The sequence below is a fragment of the Larus michahellis genome, chromosome Z (genome assembly GCF_964199755.1).
Source record: "Larus michahellis chromosome Z, bLarMic1.1, whole genome shotgun sequence".
Lineage (NCBI taxonomy): Eukaryota > Metazoa > Chordata > Aves > Charadriiformes > Laridae > Larus > Larus michahellis.
Genome location: NC_133930.1, coordinates 3,062,797 through 3,086,547, shown reverse-complemented (window position 1 = coordinate 3,086,547; position 23,751 = coordinate 3,062,797). Strand labels below are relative to the sequence as shown.

At 51.0% G+C, this 23,751-nt stretch overlaps 1 protein-coding gene and 1 long non-coding RNA gene across 2 annotated transcripts; one reads left to right on the top strand and one right to left on the bottom strand.

Moving 5' to 3' along the window:
- Positions 1-709: 709 nt before the first annotated feature.
- Positions 710-2,646, bottom strand: LOC141736559 (uncharacterized). The gene is made up of 2 exons (XR_012584992.1): positions 2,258-2,646; positions 710-897 (listed from the first exon to the last, which is right to left on the bottom strand). It is a non-coding gene; the product is annotated as an uncharacterized LOC141736559 (long non-coding RNA).
- A 143-nt stretch (positions 2,647-2,789) lies between these two features.
- Positions 2,790-13,855, top strand: LIPG (lipase G, endothelial type). The gene is made up of 10 exons (XM_074570900.1): positions 2,790-2,947; positions 3,064-3,260; positions 4,551-4,730; positions 5,405-5,516; positions 6,813-7,037; positions 7,489-7,731; positions 8,237-8,357; positions 8,906-9,124; positions 10,615-10,707; positions 12,337-13,855. Exons 1-10 carry the CDS (start codon positions 2,842-2,844, stop codon positions 12,356-12,358), a joined length of 1,518 nt encoding a protein of 505 aa, XP_074427001.1. The 5' UTR covers positions 2,790-2,841; the 3' UTR covers positions 12,359-13,855.
- The last annotated feature ends 9,896 nt before the right edge of the window (positions 13,856-23,751 follow it).

Sequence of the window (23,751 nt, the reverse complement as noted above, 5' to 3'; positions counted from 1 at the left end):
ATAAGAGAGGCAGAAAGATGCTTCCAAGAAGAGCCAGTATCTCCCCGGGCATTGCCCTGTTCGCAGCAGCTGCTGGGATAGAGCCTCCAACATCCCTACAAGCGCTGTAAATATTGAGCTTCCAACTCTTTTAAGGTGGATTATGATCCATTTCACCCTGGTTTGTTATTTATTACTTATTACGATATCCAGAAATTCCATCTGGGAGCCAAGAAATCTTTCCCAGGGAAAAACTAATCAAAACTAGGAATTTCTCCTTAAAACGCTTAGGCTTAACAAACTGTTATTTTCCAAGCAGCTCTGGGTGGGAGCCTTCTTCCTCCCCCCATCCCTGTTCCCCACCCCCCCCCTCCAGACCATTAGGGTTACAGAGAGGTTAGGGCAGAGCCGCACTCCCCACATCGATCCGAAGTCCACCACAACAGTTCCTGAAGGTGTCCCCGGATGATCGTCACCTTTCGGCTGAAGCAGCCAGGGATTATTTTGATGCGCTTTTTCCTTGCTGTTGCTAAGCTATCCCAAGCGCTACTGTCATTCTTGGAAAGCCGGAGGCGAAGAGCGGGACCCCCCCAGAGCCTGGCGTTGCGCAGACAAAAGGAGGACACGTCTTTCCCTCCCACCCACCCCCCCCCCGACGCAGCTTTACAATGGCAAGAGGCAACGGCTGAATGCAAAGGCACGGGAAGAATGAGAAGACGCCACAGTGACCGACGGTCTGGCAGGGTTTATTGGCACCAGGAATTTTGTAAAATGATGAAGAGTTCGGTGATGAGGCTGAGCTGATTCATTTCCTGCAGGAGTACGTCCAGTCGTGGGCCAGCAGCTGAGAAACCTCTTGTCCTTTCTTTTTTTAGGCCACTGCTGTCAGGATGCTGCTCCTCGAGAGGGACCGCACATCTGCAAGAGAAGTTGCGTCCTCAGGACGCTCCACTCAAACCCACGCTCTCTGGGCAGATGCGCTTAGCATCATCTCCAGCCTCCCAAAACAGGAGGTGCTCGAACACCTCCCCGAACATGTATTCATTCTGCAGAGTCAGAAACCAAGAGGTTCTGGGAACGATCCTCAAGAGGAGAAGAGCAGAAGTCCCCAGCCACAACCTGCTGCGTGTACCAGAGCTATGAGAAAATGGAATGGAATGGAACGGAACGGAACAGAATAATCCCAGCTGGAAGGAATGTACAATGATCATCCAGTCCAGCCACTCACCCACGTGGGGTCAGGAGGTGGCTGGGTTGAACGAAGCTCATAGGGGCGCAGGGTACGAACTCAGCACTCCAGAAAAGCAGTGCTGGAAAGTCCAATTAATTCTCTCCATCAGTATCTATAGTGGGGACTAAAGTAACTCCCGTACTTAATTTCCCATTATTTCCCTTGCTGTTGACTGGTTTGAAGGCCCCATCTTTTCCTTCTTCTCTCTGCCCATCATTTGCCTGCACCTTTGTCCTGCCTTCTCCCTTGCCATTTTTTATACACCACCAACCCTGGTGCCTCCTCCTCGCTTTCTGCTGAGAGCTTGGAGGGAAAGGGAAGGAGCCATGGTGCCAAGGAAGGGGAAGAAAAAGAGAACAGAAAAGCCACGTGGACTCGATCGTAGAATCACAGGATGGTTTGGGTTGGAAGGGACCTTAAAGACCACCTAGTTCCAACCCCCTGCCCTGGGCAGGGACACCTCCCACCAGCCCAGCTTGCTCCAAGCCCCGTCCAACCTGGCCTTGAACCCCTCCAGGGATGGGGCAGCCACAGCTGCTCTGGGCAACCTGGGCCAGGGGCTCACCCCCCTCACAGCAAAGAATTTCTTCCCAATATCTCATCTCAATCTCCCCTCTTCCCGTTTAAAACCGTTCCCCCTCGTCCCATGGCTCCCCTCCCTGCTCCAGAGTCCCTCCCCAGCTTTCCTGGAGCCCCTTGAGGGACTGGCAGGGGCTGGAAGGTCTCCGCGGAACCTTCTCTTCTCCAGGCTGAACCCCCCCAGCTCTCTCAGCCTGTCCTCCCAGCAGAGGGGCTCCAGCCCTCCCAGCATCTCCGGGGCCTCCTCTGGCCCCGCTCCAACAGCTCCGTGTCCTTCTGCTGTTGGTGCCCCAGCGCTGGAGGCAGCACTGCAGGGGGGTCTCCCCCGAGCGGAGCAGAGGGGCAGAATCCCCCCCCTCGCCCTGCTGCCCACGCTGCCGGGGATGCCGTGGGCTGGATGATCTTTAAGGTCCCTTTCGAACTCAAACCATTCTATAATTCCATAAATAAAACGAAATATTTTCTTACGGATCAGTAACTGGTAAAAATTCCAGCAGCAAAAAGTAGGAATAAAAGGTCTATAACTCTCGACGGTGTCACTCACGTGGCTGCAGCAGCCGAGGGGCTGCGGGTGGGTGATGCCCCTCGGGAAGCACCTGGTGCCCGTGATGTCCCGACCCCCCCGAGCGGCGAAGAGCCGGGGCTTCCCACGCGTGGGGCCCAGACCCGCGCTGCCGCCGGGCTCGGTGGGGGGGACAGCAGGGGAGCGCTGCCGGTCCCCCCCCCGCCCAGCCCTTTACCCACGCTGTCCCTCGGGGTGACAGCGCTGGGGACCCCCCCGTGACCCCCCGGGGTCACCCCCCCCTCTGCGGGGCTCCCCACGCGGCGCGTTCCCACGGGCCGCCCCCTTCTCATTCACCTCTCCGTGACGTCAAGGAGGGCGTGACCAATGGGAGAGGAGCCGCCGGCCGGCCCCGCCGGGGCCCGCCCCATCGGGCCACGAAGCCCCGCCCCCCCGCGGCCCCTTAAAGGGCCCCGCCGCCCGCCGGGCCCCGCCGCCGCCGCCGCCTCGTCCCGCCGTCCGCCCGCCCGCCTGTCCGTCCTTCCGAGCGATGAGGAGGCTGGTCCTCCTGCTGTGCACCGGCGTGACCTGTTGCATCGCGGCGGGAGGCGCTCCGCGGGTGGCGGAGGCTGCGCTGCTGCGAGGAGGAGGAGGAGGTGGGTGGGTGAGCGCGGTCCCACGCGGGACGCGGTCGGGGTGCGGGTCCCCCTCTCTCAGGTGGGGCTGAAACACGGAGGCGCTTTGCTCACCCTTCCTCCTCTCCGCTTTGCAGATGCCACCATCCCCGAGCTGCTGGAGGACGGGCAGGAGCGTGTCCCGGCGCCGAAGTCGCAGGTGAAGTTTAACCTCCGCTCCTGGCCGGATGCCGAAGAGGATGGTTGCCCGCTCGCCCTCGGCCACCGCAAGTGTCTGGAGGACTGCAAGTTCAACGTGACAGCCAAAACCTTCTTCATCATTCACGGCTGGACAGTAAGTGCGGAGGAGCCTGCACGGAGGCGATGCTTAGCGTTCAGTCTGTCCACTTAGAGCATGCAACCTGCCCTGGAAATGGTCCGTGGCTCTGGAATATGTGGGATTTGGGACAATTTGGTGGTAGAAGGAGAGTCCATTGCCTGTGGGGTGGTGGGAGTGGAGGGGTGTGGGGAGAGGGATGGCTGGGCAGGAGAGGCTGGAAGAAAGGGAGGCTGAGGGGAGACCTTCTCGCTCTCTACAGCTCCCTGAAAGGAGGGGGTAGCCAGGGGGGGTCGGTCTCTTCTTCCAAGGAAAAAGCAATAGGACAAGAGTTGCGCCAGGGGAGGTTTAGATTGGATATTAGGAAAAAATTTTTCACCAAAGGGTTATTAAGCATTGGAAGAGGCTGCCCAGGGCAGTGGTGGAGTCGCCATCCCTGGAGGGATTTCAAAGCCGGGCAGACGTGGTGCTGAGGGACGTGGTTTAGCGGCAGGCTTGGCAGTGTCAGGTTGATGGTTGGACTCGATGATCTTAGAGATCCCTTCCAACGTAGATGATTCTATGTTTTGGGTACTGCAGCCTCTTACCAGCTGCACCTGAGGTCCCTGGAGCAGCGCGAGTGGGTTGTGAAACCACCCAACTCATTCACAACCGCCCAAGATCACTTCACGTCCACATTGGTCGGACTCGATAATCTTCAGGGTCTTTTCCACCCTCAATGATTTTGGGTCTGCATAATGTGAATGTGGTAAAGGGACCTTGAGATTTTCCTGAAAACCCAACTAACTGGCCACTGTGAAGGTGGCACTTGGCTTGACACACACGTAGACTTTCCGTAATCGTAGCTGCGTGTCCACAGTCTTCACTTCTGCTACGTGGTCTCCCCGATAAAGAAACGGAGGGCAGCCAGCCTTTACCGAGCTTTCTGCTCCGACATTTGATGTGGTTGAGTGTGTGGCACCAGGGGACTTATCACCTCTGCCAGGGCTTACGCAAAGAGCGGTGCCAGGTCTGGAAAATAATTTTGCGATCCATCAAAACTGCTGAAGCTCTGGAGAAAAAGAGCGATAAGGTGGCGTGTAACGAACGCCTCCCCCTCCTGCCTTAAAAGGCATGGCAGCTAATTACCCAAATCCCTCAAAACCTGTTCTTCTTACACCATTAGTGCAGCGCTGAGAAGCTGTGGGGCTCGGAGAGGAGCAAGCATACAGCTGGAGGAGAATATGTAAATGATATACAAATAACTTAACTGCCAATGGGTAATCGTGGTCCCGGGAGCAGGAAACTACCACCTGAATCTCTTTCTAGATGAGCGGCATGTTCGAAACCTGGCTGGGCAGCTTGGTGTCGGCTCTTCAGGAGAGGGAGAAGGATGCCAACGTGGTGGTGGTGGATTGGCTTTCGCTTGCCCACCAGCTCTACACCGATGCCGTCAACAACACGCAGATTGTCGGAAAAAGCATAGCGAGGCTGCTCGACTGGTTACAGGTAACGCCAGTTAAGCACGGGCTCTGTTGTAACGCTCCGGTGAGGGACTGTTGCACAAGGGAGAGGTCACCAGCTCCGGCGCTGGCGAGCGGGGAAGGCGCTGGTGTAATCCCAACCCTAAGGCTCGGTGGGGCGATGGCTCACGGCGCAGGTGCCACGCTCAGCCCTGGCGCCAGGAAGTGCCACGGCGCTTTCCTGGGTGATGCCGTTTTGCAGCGTGCTCGGATAGGGGACGTCGAAGTGGACTTCAAGTTTAGGAGTCCTTCCTCCCGCCTGAGCAAGGTGAATTTAAGAGTTGGGCATTCAAAGTCAGCGTTGGCTTGGCAAGAGGGTGGAAAAGGAGAAGGAAAAGGCTCACGGTGCTACACTGGAGTCCAGGGCCAGTGCTGAGGTCTGCTGGGGACCCTGGGGAAAGGCTGCTCCAGATCCTGCTTAAACGAAGAGTATCACAACTGGGGTTGGAAGCCGGGTGCTGTGGTTGGGGGCAAACCACAAGCGCCCTCCAAACCCTTCGACTTGTCTTGACAAAACAAAGCACGAAGCGATGCTTGTCTGCCCCCTCCCCTCCAGTCTCTTCTTAGAACTGGACTCGAGTCCCGCGGATAGGAGCGGCGCCAGGTGCCCTGAAAGACAGGGAGGAATATTATATTTTTTTTTTTTTTTTAAACTTTCAGGAGGACCCGCTCTTCCAGCTTGAGAATGTCCACCTGATCGGGTACAGCCTGGGTGCCCACGTCGCCGGCTTCGCTGGTAACCACGTCCACGGGACAATAGGCAGAATTACAGGCAAGTGGCTTTTTTTAAAGCAGCCTCTTACCTTTCCTTAGCAGCAGAGGGTTTCCCCGAAGAGGCTCGTTTCCTGTGTCGCTGGGATGTTGTTTTGGGCTTGCTCAGTCCGAAGTGACGCGTTTCCTACCTGTGTCAGCAGCGAGGAGCATGGGTCTCTTCGCGTGAGAAAGTGTCTTCGTTTTGAACCCCAAGCGTTGGGGAGGTTCAATGAAAAAAACCTTTCAGAGGACAACCTGGATCTTGAGTATTTTTGAAGTGAAATGTGGGTTCAAAACAAGTCCAGCTCAAGCCCTTATTATCCAGATATTAAGCCTCTGAGTGATATTATTTCTGTAATTACAGTTCATAAATTTAATGACAGTGAAAGCTATTGGGTGCAATTTGTCCCAACGTTGGTCAAAAAACCACCCCAGCCTCTCATTGTGAGAGTATCTTGAACAGAGTGTTTCTAACTCTGGATAGAAGCTGATTTCAACACGTGAGAGCTCGGGGCGTGGTAGAAGGGGTTGCACGAAGCATTTAAATGTGACACCGGCGGTAAGAATCCCTCAGAGCCCCGCAATAAATATCTGTATTTGGTTCAGCAGGAAAAAAAAAAAAATCACCTAATACTCAAGTTGGGGAATGGCTGAAGAGCTCAGCTTCAGGTTGGGGGTGAGGCTTCGAGGTTAACAGAAAGTCCCGATCCCATCGTGGGATCTCAGCTGCAGGGATTACCTCGTATTAATCCCTCCACATGTCCAATCTGAAAATAGACTAAAGGTAGCCAAAGGCAGCTTTGGCTACCAACGGTCTCTGTGGGGTGCTAGACCTCTCCTGGTGTTCAGTCATAGAATGGTTCGGGTTGGAAGGGACCTTAAAGATCATCCAGTTCCACTCCCTGCCCTGGGCAGGGACAACTCCCACCAGCCCAGGTTGCTCCAAGCCTCATCCAGCCTGGCCTTGAACCCCTCCAGGGATGGGGCAGCCACATCTGTCACCTCTTGAAGTATCTCTTCACTGTGACCTAGTGAGGACTCATTGCTTCCACCAGGCAAGCTGAAGCCACCGCTGTAGAGCAAAGTGGTGCTGCTACCGGGTCGTATTGCACCAAAAATGGTATGGGACATCTTCATTTGTTCCCTCAGTGACCTCATGGTGAAGAGAGCTTTGGAGGACAGTATCTGTGACGAGGCAGGGACTGCCTGTGTAGCAGTTGGTTAGGAGGGCTCCTAGCAACAGGCTCCTGGCTATATTTTGTGTGAAATAACCCAATTTCTTACCTGGCATCCTGCGTACTGTCTCTAACACCAGGCTTGGATCCGGCCGGCCCTATGTTTGAAGGAGTGGACCCTAGCAAGCGCCTCTCCCCCGACGATGCAAACTTCGTGGATGTCCTTCACACCTACACAAGGGAAACGCTAGGCGTTAGCATTGGGATCCAGATGCCTGTAGGCCACGTCGACATCTATCCCAATGGGGGAGACTTCCAGCCTGGCTGCGGATTAAGCGATGTCTTGGGAGCAATTGCCTACGGGAGTAAGTTCTCGTTACTTATCTTGCCTCTATTCAGTGTAGACTCTTTGCAAATAGACTCAGGTTGATGCTGGGGGATGAGCTGATTTACAAGAGCAGAGAAAACTAATTTTTCCTTTTAAACTGCCTGCATTACTGGAGATAGTTGCTATAAACTAGACCTGCTTTTAATTCTGAAGTAGCATGTTCTCACTCTAACATCTGATCATAAACTACGGCCTTACGCTGGGTCTAAAATCCTCTTTAAAGCTCTTTTCTTGGTGGAGACTAAGTGAACGGTCCTCTTCAAGCGTCTTCCACTAACCTCTTGAATTGCTAATGTTTGAAAAATGTTTAATTTGGCCACACTCAACTTACGTTGGGCTACAAAAAGGCATAGCTCACTATATCTTACCAGCTGCTGGGGTGATAAATGCTTAAACAACATGTGTCCCTTGCAACTCTGCTTCTCCAGCAATCGGTGAAGTTGTTAAATGCGAACACGAGCGCTCTGTGCACCTCTTTGTGGACTCCCTCGTCAACCAAGATAAACAAAGCTTCGCATTTCAATGCACCGATTCCAGTCGCTTCAAGAAGGGCATCTGCCTGAGCTGCCGGAAGAACCGCTGCAACGGCATTGGCTACAACGCCAGGAAAACACGGAACAAAAGAAACAGCAAGATGTACTTAAAAACAAGAGCTGACATGCCCTTCAAAGGTAGGCCATCCCTCTTAGAAAGAGCATAGTCTCATCTCTAAGAGCAGACTCCCAAAGCCAATGTTGGGGAAAGACGTAGGGGCGGAAGGGTAGCGTCACCTCAAAGCAGCGCAGCACCAGGCATTAGTTTTTCGCCGTTACCTGCCTGCATTGCTGTCCCGTGGCGTTACTGTCCTCCTTCCTCCACGAACAATCAACAGGACTCTGGCCATAAGGCCGCTCTGCCTTTTGAGCAGGACTACAGCTTATAGATGTCCTACTTGCAAGACGACCCCAACCTTAGAGCACCGTAAGGTTTGGGGAGCCCTCTCCAGGGTGGGTCTGCTGCTGGTTTTGTGTAAAAGTCAGCTTCGTAATCAGTAAGGGCAGGAAAAAGATCAAAGATATCTCAATAAATACGGGGTCTAGCCTTTGCCAGCCAACGCCATTTCACAAAGAGCGGCGCTGAGCCATGTTGTCTCTCAACCAAGTTGCTTCCACCTGTGCTCTCCTTGTTTCTCTCCAGTCTACCACTATCAGATGAAAATGCATGTCTTCAGCTACGAGAGCTTGGGAGAGGCCGATCCCACTTTCTCCGTCACCCTTCACGGCACCAATGGAGACTCTGAACCTCTCTCCTTAGAAATGTAAGCAAGCTGGCCGGTTGTACCCAAGAAGGCCACTGGGACTAGACAAGGTGGCATTACTCTTTTTCCTCTGGTAACACCTAAGCCTAGCAGCCTCACTTCATCACCATTCAAAAAAATCTTCGTCTAGTAATTTAATGATAATTTATTGCTGAGAAAGCAATTCGATGTGCCCAGTCCTCTATATTAGGCTTCATGGCTCATTGTTGACATCCTTTGTCTTGGTTTTCCCCCTCTACCATTTGGATATAGTCTGAAAGCACCCACATCTCTGGAGGCATCGTTGACCTCCTTTAGCCTCTCCCAGGAGAAACACAAGGCATGAAATTCACCTTTAAGCTATGGAAGGATGGCTGAGCCAAATACATGATGCATTGAACCATCTATCCAAGCTTATTTTCATTAGCCTAATCAGTAATTAGCCAGTGACAGTTGAATGCGGAGCACCTGATAAGCTGCAAAGGGCTCTTTAACTTCTTGCATGGAATGAATGAGCATCTGGCATGCTTCCCTAAGGAAGAAACATTGAGTCTCTGCTTGTCTTTCAGGCTTGATCAAATTGGCCTAAATGCTACTAACACCTTCCTGGTCTACACAGAAGAGGACATGGGTGAACTTTTAAAAATAAAGCTCACCTGGGAGGGAACATCTCAGTCATGGTACAATCTGTGGAAAGAGCTGAAAAGCTACTGGTATCGGCCTGCGAAGTCTTCCCAGGAACTGCATATCAGACGTATACGCGTGAAATCTGGGGAGACGCAACAGAGGTAATAAATGTGTTAGGCTGCACACGGGTTCACTCAAAACTTGAATCAAAAGGAGAAATATTCAGCACCTAGCAAGAAAAGTTGAGGTTTTGAACTTAGTCGGTATCCTGAAATGTTACCAGCTAACGCTCTCATGGTGTAGGAGAGGGGGTTACTTAGAATCATAGAATTGTCAGGGTTGGAAGGGACCTTAAAGATCATCCAGTTCCAACCCCCCTGCCCTGGGCAGGGACACCTCCCACTAGATCAGGTTGCTCAGAGCCCCATCCAGCCTGGCCTTAAAAACTTCCAGGGATGGGGCAGCCACACCACCTCTCTGGGCAACCTGTTCCAGTGTCTCACCACCTGCATGGGGAAGAACTTCTTCCTCATGTCCAGTCTGAATCGACCCATCTCTAGTTTTGATCCGTTCCCTCTAGTCCTACCATTACCCGACATCCTAAAAAGTCCCTCCCCAGCTTTCTTGTAGGCCCCCTTAAGATACTGGTAGGCCACTAGAAGGTCTCCTCGGAGCCTTCTTTTCTCCAGACTGAACAACCCCAGCTCTCTCAGTCTGTCCTCATAGGAGAGGTGCTCCAGCCCTCTGATCATCCTCGTGGCCCTTCTCTGGACACGCTCCAGCACGTCCATATCTCTCTTGTAGCAGGGGCTCCAGAACTGGAGGCAGTACTCCAGGTGGGGTCTCAGGAGAGTGGAGTAGAGGGGGAGAATCACCTCCCTCGACCTGCTGGCCACGCTTCTCCTGGTGCGGCCCAGGATACGATGGACTTTCTGGTCTGCAAGTGCACACTTGCCAGCATGAGGTTGCAAATTAGGCTTTACACAAAACTAGTCACTGCCGATCGGATCCGAGATGTTCTTTTGCTTTATTTAGATACTGTGACATTGTCTTGCCTGCCCTTGGGGACTAAATTAGCCTACTTCAAGAGGGTTTAGATCGTACATGAAGGCTTAAAGTACCGACAGCGCCAAAAATACTGAAACGCAGATGGGCACAGCTATTATTTACAGGCATAATGTGCTGATTTGGCACAAGGTAGACCTAAACCAGCAACCGTTTCTGTTGCTTACTCCTTAAGCACTATATTGCTCCTTCTGAGGTCTCTGTAGTTGGAAAGCTACCTGAGCAACCAACAAGAAATAAAAGCTGCCAAGCGCGTCGCACTGCACTCCCAGCAGTTGATATTGACAATTTCCCACATTTCTCAGAGCTTTAAATAAGCGTCTCCCATCGTATGTAAGGTATCCTGCACCCTAGTTTCTACAATCTATGAAACGCCGGGGTAGCAGAAGCGAAAATCCCCAAATAAAACATTAAAGTAGGAAATAAAACAGCCATCCAATGGGAAAATGGCGCTTCAAGGCGCTCCACAGGAAGGACGTCAAATCCAACAACTCGTCCTAGAATTCGCTACAGTCCATATTACATGTTATTTGTTAATCGTGGAGACAACAGGTACCTTCTCTTGACTTCTGATTCCTCCTCCTAGGTTTGCTTTCTGCGTGGAGGATTCCCAGTTGACCAGTATATCGCCCGGGAAAGAGCTCTGGTTCGTGAAGTGCACAGAGGAATGGCAAAAAAGGTAGGGAAAATCAGCTAAGAGAAATCCTGCCGGATGCGCGTGGCTGTGCTGGGAATGAGTGGAGCCAAGTGGGTTTTTTTGTTTGTTTAGACTTCTGGATCTTCTTTTTCTTTCAAAAAAAAAAAAAAATATAAATTCCAGCCCAAGATTTCCCAGCTATTAGATTTAATTTTCACGTACGCCTTAACGATCACTAATTAGGGGATATTATCCTCACGTCTCGTCTTGGTTTGTCATCTTGTACCTTCACATACATCTCGTACCTTCGCTACCAAATTGGTATAACACAGTCCTTGAGCCTAAAGAACCTGTCTGCTTGCTGTTGTGGTAGATGCTAAAAATAATGAGGGGCTACCAATACCCAAGACCCACGCGATAGTGGAGAGCTAATTAGCGGCATCTATTAACTGCCCTGTAAAACAGAGGAAAGCTGGGAGCGCAGGGGATTGCCTCCAAGGTTGTTTCAACCTGCCAGAAGATCCTGAGCTGCTAAGAAAGCTCTTGATCGAGTTTGGGCTCAACTACGTGAGCAAGACACAGCTGAGGACTTGCCACGGCGTTACAGTACTGACTCCTGCTTCCTCTGGGGCTGTGTGCGTCTGCTCTGGTGCAGGAGAGCACAAACTCAGCCGTTGCCGGAGCATCTCAGCCCTGCTGAACCTCTGCGGGACTTTCCAGACACCTCGGAGCAGTCCTCAGAGCATGACTTCCAGTAAGTCTGGTCTCAGCAGCGACAGCTTGGTTGCTTCAGACTGCCTCTAGTCATGTTTTGAATTAATTCCTCTTCATTTGACTAAATGATCGTCTCCTCCAGATGAAGCCCAGCCTTTTGGCCTCTTTTAAATTTCAATCTGTAAACTCAGAGCTTTGGCGCTTCTCATGCGGAGACCAAGTGCCTGTTAGGGCTAGCAAAGCCCCGTGGAAGCCGTGCTTTGCACAACCTTCTTGGGCGGCAGAGCTCAGCTCAGGAACGCGAGCTGGTTCCGTTCCAGGGTTGGCAGAAACCAGCCAGCTGTGCCACACGCGCGTGTAGCAAACAATTCTGCGAATGAAACCCCTGTGCAAAAACTTGTTGCTCTGCCACAAGCCTTGAAAGATCAAGTCAATCCTCCTGTAGGTACAAGAAAAGGCTGTTTTGATACGCTACTCGGTGACCCCCATGAAACAGAATTGCTGGCAGACGGGCCCTTCCTGCTCACTCGTGGAGTGCAGCTTTGGCACGAGGCGGAGGAGCAGATCCGAGCTCCAAAACACTACGGTTTCTAGGAAATGATCCTTCACGAGCAATGTCTTGCTCTTCAGATCTCCGCTCCTGCCAAGTCACTGAAAGATCAATCTCCGCCTTGGAAATCGCGTCTGCAAACATCTGTCCACCCTGAAAGGACCCGAACGGGCAGGGTCTAGCGTCGAGACCTGTAATTTCTCTTCGCAGCCTACTTGCGCGCATAACGTCTGCTGCAGGCTCTCACGGAGTAGCTACCGGGCACAGCGCTGCTTTGACAGAATAAAATACCAGCCTGCACTGTCTAAACCTGTTCTTGGTGTCCCAGAGTTTCCCAGGAATTCTTTATTACTCCTCTTAACTTCTACATTTAACCAGATATTTTTTTTCCTCTCTGCTTTTTCCAGATCTGTCTCAAATTTGCTATGAAAACTTCTCTAAAGACACACAACCGAGCAACCTAGATGCAAGAAGACCACGCAGGTGGCAAGATGCTCTGGCAAAAACCTGGCTTGGTAGCGCTTAAACAACTAGCTCTTCCGGACCAAACATCTTGGATCAGGCGTAAGAAACCGAGGAGCAATTGATGGACCGCGGTCCTAGCCGTAGAATAACTAAAACCGACATTCTCCCTTCCCCAAGGAGCCTGGTTTGTGCATTTAACCTTACCTTGACCCATTGCACGCTGCATTCCCTGCCCTGCCTCCATTAACGAGGACTACGGACGAGATCTTCACAGATCTAGACCTCAGCGATGATCATCTGGTCTGCCTGCCAGCGGAGTTGAGAAGATAACCATGCTAACCGCCCATCGGACTCTTGGCGACAGAGCTGCTAAGAACAAATTCGCATCTAGCGTAGGAGTTACCGTGGGTCCAGTAGCACTATGGGCTGTGGGAAGACAAGACCAGCACAGGTCTAGCGTGGGTGGGGGGTGGGTTGTTCAGGGGAGGGGTGGGAATACGCACAATGATGCTTAACTTCAAGTTGTCCTTTGCTTGCCTTAAAAATAATCCGTTCTGTGTCTGGCTGATACTGAAATGTCCATATATTACCTTAGAAGAAGGTAGAGCTCCGTCCTCCCTGTACCTGGGGCAGAACGCAGTGCAGATGGCAGGTGATGGTGCTGGCGGCTGCTCCTCGCTCCCCAGGTGTGGGGGAGGAGGAAGCTATGAACTGCGTCACGTCCGCAGAACTTTGCACCAGTCCTTTTTAACTACTGAGAATGCGTTCGCCTCTGTTCAGACGCTGTTGTAGTAAGTACCAGGGCGTAATTAAGACCTTATTTTTGTGCAAAGTCTTGAACTGAGCCAAACAGACGACATCGTCATCGCCACAACGTCCCGGTTGGATTCCCTGGTGCCAGACGAACTTGGCTTTGCTCCGAGTTCGACAGATTCCCTACGGCAGTCCTGTTTGCTGCTGCGGAGTGATGGACCTTGTCAGAGGCGAACTAGATTTTGTTTGTTTGTTTGTTTTTGTCCTTTTTGGAAGGAGACTTGGTGTAACAGCTCTCGAACTTTTGGCATGCAGAAAGGCAATCTCAAAAAACGGTGTTGCCAGATGGTGCACCAAGTTCTGAAGACTTAGCAAGTCCTTCTGAGGCCTGCAGTTCTCCCAAGTTCTTGTAGAGCTTCAATCCAACCAAAGCAAGCACATTTGGAGATTTTTTTTTTTTTCTTCCATGGTTTTTTTGCAAAGGCTTCAATAACTGAAGCCTTTGGTAAGTATCTGTGACTTGTCACCGTGCCATACTTCGAGTGGTTTCAAAGCCCTATTTGTATATTGTGGTTTTTGTATGACTTAAAACATAATTTATTTCTCATATTGTACATATGTAAAGTTTTAAACGTTTTGGTTTTGAGTAACAGTTTTTATAAGCCTTAAGACAAAAAAAAAAAATAATAAAGGGCTTTGTAAAAATCACTGAAGCCTTGTGATTGATCTACCACAAGCTTTGCCTCTGGCCATCTTGTCCCTCTCCTGCAGGTCACTGAGACCAGCAGAAAGAGGACGTGAAGGCAGAGCAGCAGCCAGGGAGGTGCTGGCAAGTGGGTGCCCTTATCCAGCACCCTCCTTCCACCTCCCCTCCAGGCTCTGTTGCCAAGGTAGGCTTGTTCCCTCCACCCATGCGGCACCAAGTATCTTCAGGAATGGACCAAAGTCATTCGTGTCGTAGCTCCTGAGATGCCCATCGTACAACACTACGGCTTTACCTCCAGCTTTAGCCTAACAGCGAGACCACGATTTCAACAGTGCCCAAGGGATCTCCTTATTTTTTAGCAGAGCAAATATTACAAAGTCCATGCGCGGGCAGCAGTAGAGGGGTTTTTTATCTTCCCCCTTCCCCACAACGACTAGAAGACATACACAAGCAGGGGAGACCACCCAAAGCCATTAACTTTTCCTTCCCACCCTGTTTTCTTTCAACCATAGCAACATCACTACCGCTTTTGGCTGGGGAAAAGCAAGACTTTGTGTTACTTGCTCTCTCTGGCTATTGCAGTGACCACAGCGGACTCTGGAAAGAACATCGCCGCTGTGCCAGGCCAGCCAGGACAAGTTAGGACAAACTCCCTCTTCTCTCTTGACTTCCTGCATTAATTTTTTTTTTCTTCCTGAAATGCTTCACCTTTGCCTGACATCAACGGTCAGCCAGTTGGTGAATCCTTTTAAGAAAACGTACCCAAATCTGACCACGAACTGAGTTTTCCCCAGCAGCCACGCCATCGAGTTTAAAGAAACCTCTCCCTGCTTTGCCTGTCCCTGACACAACAAGTTGGTGGCACGAGTCCAGCAGCAGCAGAAGGACTTTGCAAACAAAGTAAACACCCCCAAGCCGTGGAAGATTTACATGAAATTACTTAGTTAACCTTTTCCTATGAAAAGCCCGGCAGTGACCGGACTGCAAGGAAAACTACCTTTGTCGATTTGGGAGGGCGATGGGGAGGCTCCTTGATGCTCGTAGGGCCCCTGATTATTCTGCACCCCACAGCTGGAGGGCTTTTCTCTGATGTGTTCATGTGGGGCCACCTTCCACCCTGTGCAAAGTAGGGGGTCACCAGTACCAGAAGTCATTCCAGACATCTGGGTCTCATTTTTTACATGCTGCCCCTCGGATACAGCTGTAGTGCAAGGGCTGGTGCCTCTTGCAGGGTGATTCTGCAGGGACAAGGCGGTGTCGGCCCCTTTCAGATCCAACCTCTCTTGATAAGGAAAAGGGTGAAGAATATAAGGTGGCAAGAGAAGAGGAACAGGCTACAACTCTTTCACATTGTCATGGTTTGGGCTGGCCACTATCAGGAATAGTGTGGCCAGCAGGACTGGGGCAGTGACCGTCCCCCCCTGCACTGGGCACTGGGGAGGCCCCACCTCGAGGGCTGTGTCCAGTTTTGGGCCCAAAAGACCTTGAGGGGCTGGAGCGTGTCTGGAGAAGGGCAACGGAGCTGGTGAGGGGTCTGGAGCACAAGTCTGGTGAGGAGCGGCTGAGGGAGCTGGGGGTGTTCAGCCTGGAGAAAAGGAGGCCGAGGGGAGACCTTCTCGCTCTCTGCAGCTCCCTGAAAGGAGGGGGTAGCCGGGGGGAGTCGGTCTCTGCTCCCAAGGAACAAGTGACAGGACAAGAGGAAACAGCCTCAGGTTGTGCCAGGGGAGGTTTAGGATGGATATTGGGAAAAAGCTCTTCCCCGAAAGGGTTGTCAAGCATTGGAAGAGGCTGCCCAGGGCAGTGGTGGAGTCGCCATCCCTGGAGGTATTTAAAAGCCGGGCAGACGTGGTGCTGAGGGACGTGGTTTAGCGGTGGACTTGGCAGTGTCAGGTTGATGGTTGGACTCAATGATCTGAAAGGTCCCTTCCAACCTAGACGATTCTATGATTCTAGAATGAACGACAGATGCTTTCTTGGAGAAAGAGAGAGAGAGAGACTTATACATTGAAAAGAAGCTAAACGAATTAAATACTACTAATAAAATAATAATAAGAAGAAAAAATTATGATATAGAATCATAGAATTGTCAGGGTTGGAAGGGACCTTAAAGATCATCCAGTTCCAACCCCCCTGCCCTGGGCAGGGACACCTCCCACTAGATCAGGTTGCTCAGAGCCCCATCCAGCCTGGCCTTAAAAACTTCCAGGGATGGGGCTTCCACCACCTCTCTGGGCAACGTGTTCCAGTGTCTCACCACCCACATGGGGAAGAACTTCTTCCTCATGTCCAGTCTGAATCGACCCATCTCTAGTTTTAATCCATTCCCTCTAGTCCTACCATTACCCGACATCCTGAAAAGTCCCTCCCCGGCTTTCTTGTAGGCCCCCTTAAGAGACTGGTAGGTCAGTACCAGTATCTTAATAATAAGAAAATAATGAAATATATACAACATATACAAACTCCATATCGAGCTCCCAGGAGGAGGATCACGTCACCAGCCCGCGCTGGGAACCTGTGTGGGAAAACCCCCGGAGGCACATCCATGGACATCCCCCCGCCAGGCATCTGGCCCTTCGCATGGCAAAATGTGGGTTCCCAAATGCGTTATTGCTGCTTCTGCACCTTTTGTGGCTAACGGCACACCTCCCGGCACATCGACACGCATCCCTGCGCAGCCCCCCTGGTCGTGAGTCCAGTTGCACACCGGACAAGTGAAAAAAGAAAGAGAAGGGGCCATTTTTCTGAAGGCTCTAACGAATTTCGGGTCGGCACCGTGGGCACCCCCCAAACCTGTGCCAGGCAGGGCTGAGGCTGGACCTGCCGTGGGGCTGACCCCTGTGCTCCCAGCCCGCCTGGCATCCCTCTCCCTTCCCCCTCCGATGTATTCAGGCTGGCTTTTTCACAGCCGCTCCATTCAGCCCCGCCAGTCGGGTCCCACCAAAGGTCAGGGCCGTGTCTCCGAAGGAACAATACGCCCCGCACGGGGAATGCCTTACAGCCCTCCTCGCACCCCAGCAGCCGAGTGCAAGCCGGTGAACGGGCAGTTTCACCAGGTACACCCCAGCATCCCTGGTTTTGAAAGTAAATTGAATGCAAAGGCTGTTTGGAGTTTGCTTCTCCCTCATTTCATCACTTATCATCACCCTTTCGGCTGTAAGATGGGTCAGCAGAAGTCCCTGACGCAGGAGATGCTGTCTCACCTAGACAGCCTCCAAACTACAAAATTCCGGGCAGAATAAATTCAAGACAACAGCTGTGTCCAAGACGGGAAAGACCAGCCAGACCTTTCGGGAACAAGGACAGCAGGGTCTTTGCCGGCTTCCCGAGCTGAAATAACGAGGCAGCCCCACTCCACCAGGTAAAGCTTTTCAGCCGTCCCCCAAAAGCAGCCTCACCGAAAGATTGACCGCGACTCTCCAAGAAACCCCAGATCCTGCTCCTCGGCCCGCGATAACGAGTTGTAATTTTACGCCTGTTCGGATGCTGACATTCCAACATAAATTATACAGCTCACTGCCTCCCTGGCAATCCCATCCAGCCCAGCAGCAAACACAAAGAATCCGGCAACTTTCGCAAATCCACGCTGAACTATCGGGAGACCTGACGCTGCCCAGAGGGATGGGTAAAGCAGCTTGACCCGGAGCTGACCCGAGTTTAAAACAAAAATCAGATCATTTTTATTGCTTGATTATGTTTTTTGTCCTACCTCTGCCCTTAACTGTTCTCGCTTGTTTTGCAGCTGTTTCACAAAGCTTTAGGATGTTTATGGCAAACCGTATAAAGAAGACACAAAGTGCAAACGTTCAGAACCCTTTTCTTTTGACGTGACTTGAAACAGGATTGAAAAACGAGGAAAAGGGACCAATAAAATAAGGCCTGCCAGGCCACGCTGTTCCACCTCTCCTGGCCAGCTGTCCTAATTATTGCAAACAGGCAAACCAGCTCAGACAAAGTAAGAAATGACACAAGACTTGGACCGAACCTTAAGGCAAATCTGGTTGATCTTTTTCCTCCTTTCCATATGGCTTTCCATATCCTGCTTTTGGCTGAAAACAGATGTATCCTACCAAATTATGAAGGGAAAGGCCGCATTCAGCTTCGCTGGAGCTAAGCAAGTATACTGCAACAATCTCACTCCCATGCCGTAAAATCTGCAGATGTGGATGAGAAGGGCATCCTCGCTCTGCAGATTTCTGTGAAACAGCCAAAGCCGTCGGTTCTTTGACGAACCCATTACAGAAACACCCATGGAAAAGCTGGATTATATATTAGTCATGCATTGCAACGGAGGGAACTTCCAGCGACAGATCTCAAAATATATCGGATAATAAAGCTTGGAATTTCTCTCTAAATTTCAGAATGGTGGATCTGGCTGGTTTGCGGATGACTAAGGTTATTCAGAAAGCTTGCTGCTCGCTCTACAAGGAGTTTATTAGCGTTGACTTTATCGTCGAGGAACATGAATCCATGTGATAGTCATCACTAACCTGCACCGCTGTGAAAAACATCAGAGCACAAACCACGGAAGCCTGGGAGCGAGAGCAGCACGACCCTTCTCTCCGTGATTTGGCAAGGCCGCGCTCCTCGATGCCTTAACATGCAAATAACTCAAGTCAAACACAACAAAAATCAACCGATAGCACCACAAGACGAACAGCTTTGCCTTAAGGGCGTTCCACAAGGCAGTGACAGAGACAAAAGCCAGATGCCTTGACCTTGGATAACTGCTCAGCACGTACACCACGCACGGGCTTCTCTTTCGAGCAGTTTTCACACACAGAAAAATAGTCAAAGAGCTTCATAGAATGGGTTGGGTTGGAAGGGACCTTTGAGATCATCTAGTTCCAAGCCCCTGCCATGGGCAGGGATGCCTCCCACTAGACCAGGTTGCTCCAAGCCCCCTCCAACCCAGCCTTCTACTTGTCCAGCCTGGTCTAACATGTTCTACACCCCCATTCCTATTCAACATGCCAGAAGGTGAGGAAAAATTAAAAGGGAAAGAAGGACGCTCCTAATGGCTGTTATGGTAGAACACCCATTCTCAGGAATGACGCAGCACATTTACACATTGTACTTATTTGCCTGAATGATTTCTGTAAGCAAAGCCGCAAAAGCAGGGACACATGGGCTCTCCTGCAAGTTGTGTCTGCAAAGCTTCCTCCCGGCCGAGAAGGCGGTGGCTCCAGAGTCCTCGTCTCAAGAGCGCTGACCGGTCGCTTTCTCACAAGTTCAGGTTCACCCGCCGAGGCACTGCTCGGTAGGACACGCACAAGGAACACAGCTAAGCACGTGCACAAGTCTTCCAGCTGGGTTCCCTTTGAAATCTGCAGGAGTTTTTCCTCGGATTTCAGCAGAGGTTTGGTGGGTTTTAACCCACAGAGAGATGCTGGTCCAGGAAGGTGGCAGAAGCCGACCCGTTGCTGAAACGCCTAGGTGAGGAGCACGCTCCGCACTTTGCAAAACTGGTTGCAAAAGGCGTACATTTAGAAAAATTAAACTTCATCCACCCTTTTTTTCCTGTTTCTTCTTCCCATCACCCCCATTGACTGGCCTTAATTCCTGTCTGAAGTCCAAGCCACACGCTGCCTCCAAGCCAGCTCCAGTAACAACATCAAAGCCCTGACCTAGACCAATTCCGCGTCCTGGCCAACAGCTACTTAAGAGGACACGATGAACTTTATATCTAGTGCATCTTTACAAAACTAAGCCAAAAGAAGCTCCGGCTTTTCAGTTTGATCCAAAGATCCTCGATTCAATTTTGCTGTAATGGGATTGTAGTGTTCTTTAAAGTTGTTTCCCCCCTTTCCCAACTGGAAGACCATGAGAAATAAGCGGAGAAAACCTGCCAACTACGTGGGAGAAGCAATGAACCTGATTGTATAACTGAAATGCTGTCAAATGATCACGGGAAAAAAAAAAAATAAGGAGAAAAAACCCAACATCTGTGTTTCCTTTTCTTCTAGTCCTATTCCAGTTATTAAGTAGTGGGGGAAGGCGAGGACAAAAATCAAATAGACTTACGATATTTAAATAGATCCTAGCTCCTTAAGATAAGAATCGCTAATACTGGAAATAACTGGGAGAGAAGAAAATACCCAGAAAAATTTTCCACTCTTCCACTTATACCAAAATCGTATGTTAAAAAAAAAAACAAAACAAAAAAAACCAAAAAACACTCAACATTTTGATGACCACGTTAATTCAAATCACATCCTGTACAGGCCACCGGAACCAAAGCCAAGCTCTGCTGTTCATCATTAGTTTCCAGAAACCGTATAGAAGACAACTTCTTTAGTTAGTTCTGCATAATCATCACAACTCCTCTCACCTTGCAGCTTGTGAAAGTCAACCTGCACTCCTGTTTGGTTGGCTCCCACCCATGAGCCTCTCCCCAGGAGATCCATATCGACGTTCCTCACCGCTTTTTCTGCCAAGCTTTAGAAGAATCATCCCCTTCCACCCCTGCATACATTTGGAGAAACGGGGAGCCCACGCTTGTCCTCCAAAGGCTCGATATTTGCACCCGAATATTAGCTGGAGAATTAAAAACCCCACCGGGTGCCAGTGCAATCCCATCAGCAGTGCCACACCTGGGGTCACCCCCAGGGACAACTCTCCCTCTGACCTCCAAGCCCAGCTCTTTCTTAGTCTTTGCCTTCCACCTTCTCTGTTTCCTGTTGCTCACACGCTATTAACTGCTCCCCGCCATGAAGTTATGCTCTATCCATCTGGCTCAACCTCACCACCCCAACCCACCCACTGACATGTCATTACCCAGGAGGTTCTTCCCACCACCATTGCCACCACCTCACAGCACAGAGCTCGGCCGAGGACAACCTACATTTCAGCTCACTCCAAAGCTCAGCCAACATCCTGAGCTTCTCCTCATCTTCTTCCCGTGTGCTCAGTCCCCCCGCAACATGTAGCTCCTGGAAGACTTTGAGCCCTCTCCCCTCCCTTAGCTGAGGAATGGCCAGGTATAGAAGAGAATCCAGGACAAGTCTTGAAGTACCTGAGGATAAGTTGCTCCCATCCTGGAGCAGAAACCCCACTTATGGCCCCAGCAACACCTGGGATGAGACAGGCCTTAACGAGCAGCCAGTGTGTACATGCCCCATCCCTCGAAGTGTTGCCCCATCCCTGGAGGTGTTCAAGGCCAGGTTGGAGGCGGCTTGGAGTCCCTAACCTGGTCTAGTGGGAGGTGTCCCTGCCCAGGGCAGGCGTGTTAGAACTGGATGATCTTTAAGGTCCCTTCCAAACCAAACCATTCTATGGGTTCCCATCATGTCCCTGCACATCCAGAGCCATGCACCAAAACAGCTGAGATCAGGGACGTGTTTGTCCATAAACAGTGATGGAGGAGTGCTTGCTCCAGCCAGGCCACCACCTGCTGCCTGCCATAACCCTTTGGATGATGGCAAGACTGAAGGAGACGCAACCCTTATCTCTGCTCGTGTGGAGGCATTTGGAGCTCAGTCTTCTCAACCTTCATCCTCTCCTAGGACTTCTCAGGAGAAGCGCAGCTAGGAGTACCTCCTCACCTGCATCTCTGCGAAGCTTCCACAGAGAGATGGAAGGCACACACGCATTGCTGGGCTCCGTCCTTCTCCACTGGGTCATGCTGCTGCTGGCAGTGTTGGCCACCTTGTAAAGGTGTACCTTTACAAGGAAGCACCCACCAGGAGCTGTAGTAACAGCAGCAGGCATGATGCATCCAGTCACGGTGGAGGCCATCAAAGGTCAAGCCCGTTTGCCAAGTATCAGCCCCTCCTCACCAGAAGATGCTACAGGAGCCAACCAGCACTTCCTAAATGTCAAAGGCATTGACAGGGCTCCCTCCTCAGTATCTTTACGGATCCTGGATCGAGCATCCAGAAGAAAAAGCAACTACTCTTGGCAAGAGCAACCTTTCCTGGGAAGTCCCCGAGATAAGCTGGGGTTGCAGCGCTGGCTCCTGTGGTCTGCTGTCCTATGAGAAGGACATACATGATGAGACCTCTCCCCCTGGGTGCTTCTAAGCTATCATCAGCTGGTGATCCCATCCAAACCTTACCTAAATTTGCAGCCAGTTTAGGAAGTCACAGTGAAGGACTGTGTCCTCCCCCAGCCAGGCTCCTTGCCGTGCTCAGGGGGGATCCGCGGTGGTTGGACAACAGCAGACCTTCGCGCTCTGCTCGCTCTATCAATGTGATTTTTTCAAGCGGGATAAAGCCACCCGCAGCACCTGCCTTACACCAGCCCAGAGAACTGAAACAGCTGCTCAGTGTCAGGGGCGAGCAGGGGCCGACTTACACCTTGGGACCTGTAAGCAAGTTTGTTTGTAAACCAAGGATGATTTATTCCTCTCATTAATTCAGTATCCTTCAGAAGGCACGCTATGTCAGCCCCACTCAGCAGCCCCTTTATTTATTATTTTATTCCTGCATAATCTGTGCTTTCAACAAAGATGCACATTGTTCTGCCCTGTGGCTGACAAACAGAAACGGGTTGGTTTTTTTTTTTTCCCCTTAAATTCCTGCCGTGTTGTTTTCTCCCGGTTTTGCTGAATCAGCTTTTAACTCCCCTTAGAAAGCTTTTTATTTAAGAAAGAAACAAAATCTGTTTTTTTCTAATCCCAGCGAGTCCCCTCCTTACGCAGCTTCAACAGCATTTCGTTGCTCCAACGAAGGCTGTTGGTACCGGCTTACCCAGGCTGCTCTGCCCAGAACATCCCATCCCAGAGCTTTAATGTGACGGAGCTCAAGAAACAAAGCAAAGGACTAAGTCCAGGCTTGGGCATGCGCTGATGTAGCTTTTTCACCCTGCTTTTGGGGGAGAAAAAAAAAACAACAAACAATTATAATTGTTAACACGGAGCAGCCAGGGCCCAGCAGGTTGCAGATTTTAGGAGCTGTTGACTTGAATTTTGCTCCGAATGGATCCACTGCCCCGTGGCAGAAAGGTTCAGGGAAGGTCACAAGAGCCAACAAAAAACCCTCGCGGTGCCTGTTAGACTGCAGATGGTCCCTATACCCGTCGCAATTAGAGCTGACCTATTGCAAAATGCACACCAAACATCTCCCTCCTGGCTACTGGACTCCTGTTGACTATCCAGAGTCTCTGGAGACGACGCTGAAGCAATCACAGATATAATATTTTGACTGGCTGACCGCAGAAAGGGTCTCTGGTTGTAGCACAAAACAGCAAAGTAGACCCAAGGTTGGTCATCAACACTGATACTTAAGGACAACCTTAAGGTCACAGACTAGCCCAGACACAGCAAATATGCTACAAATCCCTCGGAAAACTGCCAAAGCCGGACTCTGAGGTTGCTGGTCTCTGTTCCTGCAGGACGCTTGAAGCCTACCCAGGTATTTAAGCCTTGAGCCCAGAAATTCCTCAAGAGCATGCCCGTAACTTGCTATTTTCGCTGCACCTTCTGTCCACAATTACAGGTGAAACTGCTTCAGGTCTGGACATGAGCTTCTTGTTGAGGTTTGGGAGGTGGGAAAGGATGCTACCAGCAAGCCAGGCTGGTTGAAGGTGATTGTCAAGGGTGAAGTCTATTTAAAGACAAACATTTATACTGGCCCCGTCTTGAGCTTGTGGTTTCTTTCTTTGAGCTGAAAGTCTGATGGCTTAAAACAATTACATTGCAGACCCGCAACAAACATGGGACGACGTCGCAGAGCGTATGAGGGCTACCAAGGGACGTCGTACGATGTGCCAAGTGTGACCCCAGCTATCCATGGGGCAATCCTGCACACAGCTGTGTGTAAGCACAGGTTAGAATAAGCAGAAAGACAAAGTCTCTCTCAACCCCATGCGTGACATCAAGCACCAGCGTTGACCAAGGTTAAAAAAAGGAGGACACGTTTATTTTGGCAACTACAGCCTTTTTCAACAGGAGGAGAACGTA

Bases quoted from the DNA above. Each gene is read 5' to 3' on its own strand.
- LIPG (XM_074570900.1), top strand. From the start codon at position 2,842: ATGAGGAGGCTGGTCCTCCTGCTGTGCACCGGCGTGACCTGTTGCATC. The intron at 5,517-6,812 runs GCAAGTGGCTTT...CTCTAACACCAG, and splicing joins GACAATAGGCAGAATTACAG to GCTTGGATCCGGCCGGCCCT. The intron at 7,038-7,488 runs GTAAGTTCTCGT...CTGCTTCTCCAG, and splicing joins GGGAGCAATTGCCTACGGGA to CAATCGGTGAAGTTGTTAAA.